This window comes from Halyomorpha halys, unplaced genomic scaffold, assembly GCF_000696795.3.
Source record: "Halyomorpha halys isolate HHAL.00 unplaced genomic scaffold, Hhal_1.1 Scaffold2182.1, whole genome shotgun sequence".
NCBI lineage: Eukaryota > Metazoa > Arthropoda > Insecta > Hemiptera > Pentatomidae > Halyomorpha > Halyomorpha halys.
Genome location: NW_027105901.1, coordinates 21,352 through 24,746, shown reverse-complemented (window position 1 = coordinate 24,746; position 3,395 = coordinate 21,352). Strand labels below are relative to the sequence as shown.

The 3,395-nt window shown below is 38.4% G+C and overlaps 2 protein-coding genes across 2 annotated transcripts in view; both read right to left on the bottom strand.

The window, feature by feature from the left end:
• Ipk2 (Inositol phosphate kinase 2) overlaps window positions 1-3,395 on the bottom strand; it is a 22,382-nt gene that overhangs the window by 4,630 nt on the left and 14,357 nt on the right. The window lies entirely within an intron of this gene.
• On the bottom strand, window positions 7-2,827 carry LOC136797317 (uncharacterized; the record flags this gene model as incomplete). The annotated part of the gene is given in 1 exon segment (XM_067053563.1): window positions 7-2,827. A coding segment is annotated over 1 exon segment (1,194 nt). The 3' UTR covers window positions 7-1,501.

Below are 3,395 nucleotides of genomic sequence, written 5' to 3'. Positions count from 1 at the left end.
CTTGGGGCAAAAATTCAATGTTTAATTTACAATGATAGATTCGAGAAAGGCAATGGGCCAATTTCATGAAACATAAGAAAACATTTTACACAAACTACAATTTCAATTGAAAGCTTAATCTGACTGAAAGATTTGTTCTGTTATCCTCCTCTCCCCAAGTGCACTGTTGTCTGAAAGAACACTTCACAGCTAACTTGATTGTCAGCTGGTCAGAGATCACTTTTTATAATAGAAAACAAAATTAAATATAACCTTTCAACAAATTTTCCACTATTTTGTATTTCTAGAATAAGTACACTAAGTAATAGAAGACACGCTTAGGAATTTTAATAGACAAAAGCAACTTGTAAGTCACCATAAGTACCATTTATAAATTTGAAATATGTTGAAACAAAATTCAAATATCTAAATAAAATATGAAATCCATTTTGGCTCAGACATTTGGTTCTATGCATGCCATAGTTTAAAGTTGTACACCCAACCAAAAAAAAGTTTACCTTCCATCAAGAAATAACTTAACATAATCATTTAAAGTCTCAACCTCAATGCTTTTTATTTATTTTGTCTTTTAAAGTTCAAAGAATTGAATCGATAGCAGAAAAATCTATATAGACTACAATAATTTGGAATTAATATCATCTACACTGAACCCTGTTTACCATAAAACTCCTTAAAATTAAGACGTTCAAATACAGATTTTCTGTCATTAGTTTATTAATAATTTAAAAAAGAACCTTAATAAAGAAAACTTTTAAGGATACTTTCTACCCACTCTAGCCTCTGTATGCCAGAAAACACATTGCTTAGGGTTTTACGCTTAAAACAAAAAATCTACAACTTTTAAAGTATCTTATCATAAAGGTCCCGTATAATAAACAATGTAAATAAAACTAAGATAATAATGTGCAATGGGAAAGTATCAAAGTATTTCCAGAGGAATTGTAAAACATCTCTGTCAGTAGACTATTTCTGCTTTGGGAAAATTCAAAATGAATGTGTTAACTAGATGTTGAGGCAATGAGGTGATGTCAGAGCTGTGAATACTGCATCTAATTATCAGCGATTCTTCTCCTTATCAATCTTTGGTGCCCAACTTCTACTTCGACGTTCAAGGAAGATAGAGACTCGAACAGAAAAGCATCTCCTCTACCAACACACCTGAATTCTGACGGAGCGACAGCGGTCACAGCCTGTTCCGATAGGACGACTACTTCATTGGTTGCTAGCCGTGAACAGGGCTGACTTAAAGGAAATTGAAAGCACCCCGATGTGTTTTTCTGAAGACCTACTGATTCTGTTGATAATAGCAGATGTTGAGCATTACCAGACGGAGATTCAGGTTGTCACAGAAATCAGAGGGCTCACCCTTCGGTCGACAGTTCTGTTTCTTCATGAATCTTGGTCAGAGGAGGCGAAGGGGTGTTACCTTCAGGTCTAAAGTCACAGGATTTTCACCACTGTGATTGGTAAACTGAAAACTAATGGCTGTACCTCGAGTAATTTAACGAGTTGGATGACTAGGTACGAGCATGACAGGCTGCTTGAACTGGAGACTTTGAAAGTGCTGAGAAAGGGACCCTTCAGGGTTGTCACAGTATCTAACTCCAGAACAATGGGTAGGGAAACCCGAGGAGCTAAGACGCGAAACACCACCGCTAATAGCTTGATGTGGTGAAGGAGGCGGACTGACCCTCATCTGTTGGGGATCAATGCAATGGCGGTACTGTAGTTTAGAACTTTGGTTCACATTATCAATGGTTTTCTGCAACTGTTTGTGCTCCACCTGAAGTACTCTTACAGAAGATTGTTCAGAACAGAAGTGGTTCGCTCCTTCACTGGTCCGCCTTACAGGAGAGTATCTTTCGCGCCCGCCAGAAAAATGGTGCTGCATTTCCTTTAAGCAGTCTCTTCCACCTGAAGGTAACCTTTGAGTGTCCTGAAGTGGTGGTAAGAAGTGATGTTTCCCAAGCCTGTTTTTCTGCGCAGCATTTCGTGGACCAATTTGCACAACTTGAGGAACTGTTTCTATCTCCCAAAATTTCTCTGTTGAGTCGTTGAGTTCATTTGGAAGTTGTAATTGACATGAGGACATTAATGTAACATTTTTCTCCTTTGAGCTCGAGTTTTGTGTTAAAGATCCCATGATCACCCAGCCAAATATTGTTTTTAGAGCGTTGGGGTAACCCTCCTTACTTACACACTCCCCAGATAGAATCTGACCGAATAAATCGGCACCTAGTAAAAAATCGATGGGACCAGATTTTCCAAATGCTTTATCAGCTAAGTCATATTTTTGAAAATGTTCATGAATCACATTGGGGATTGGACAGGAAGGTATCTTATTCGTTATCTTCGGAATGATCACGGTATTTTTTTTAAGACGTGGATGTAATGAGTGCTGGGGCACTAAGGTGCAACATACCTGAAAATTACCACCTTTACTTGGGTTATCTCCGAAACCATGCAAGGGCTGGTGGTTAATATTCTGCTCCAAACCTAAACTTTGTGCGCAGGCTGATGTAATAAACGACCGTTGTGATCCACAGTCGATCAAAATTCTTATGGGAAAATATTGTCGATCACGGACTTCAATTCGAGCTATCGCAGTACCTAATAGCACTGAGCCCCTGGACTCGGATAACGATGACAGAACTGAACCCTTTGTGTCCCTAGTTCTCTTGTCAGAACCTTGCATATTTTCTGGGGAAGGATCTCGCTCTAATGCATCATTATTTTGGAAAGATGAAGAAGTATTAGTAACTTTCCCACCCGTGTCATTCGACCGCCTATTAGTAGATTTTGGAAAATGCAACAATGAATGATGCCGTCTTTCGCATTTATTGCAAGAGTTAGGGGAAGGGCATCTATTGGTATAATGACCGGGCAACAAACAGTTGTAACATAAATTTAACGGTTGTATTTTATCGAAACGTTGTTTAGGTTCCAGTGAGCGAAAGCGCGGGCACCTATACAAGCGATGTCTTTCTCGACATAAAGGGCAATTATTATGCGTCATGGACCCACCAGTAGACATTAAAACCCTTTTAGTGAAATTTTGAGACTTGTGGGGCGATGACTGCTGAGTATTTAAACCGAAGTTAGGGTGTCAGTTTGCAACTGTATGCATTGACGTTGTATGAAATTTGAAAAATCTTCAAAAGTTGGTATTTCAGCTGCAGAACAAAATTCATTTTCAAAACGTTCGCGTGATTTACCATCCAATAACCTGAGGCAATACGTCATCAATATAAATCCGGAAGGGTCCTGAAGATTCATATTTTTGAAGGCCGTCGCGCTTTCTAATACTACCTCAGCAAAATTTTCCAAAGATCGATACTCAAATTTTGTAATCGGTTTGAAACTAAAAATGTTTATTAAATAATTTGTGGCAATAA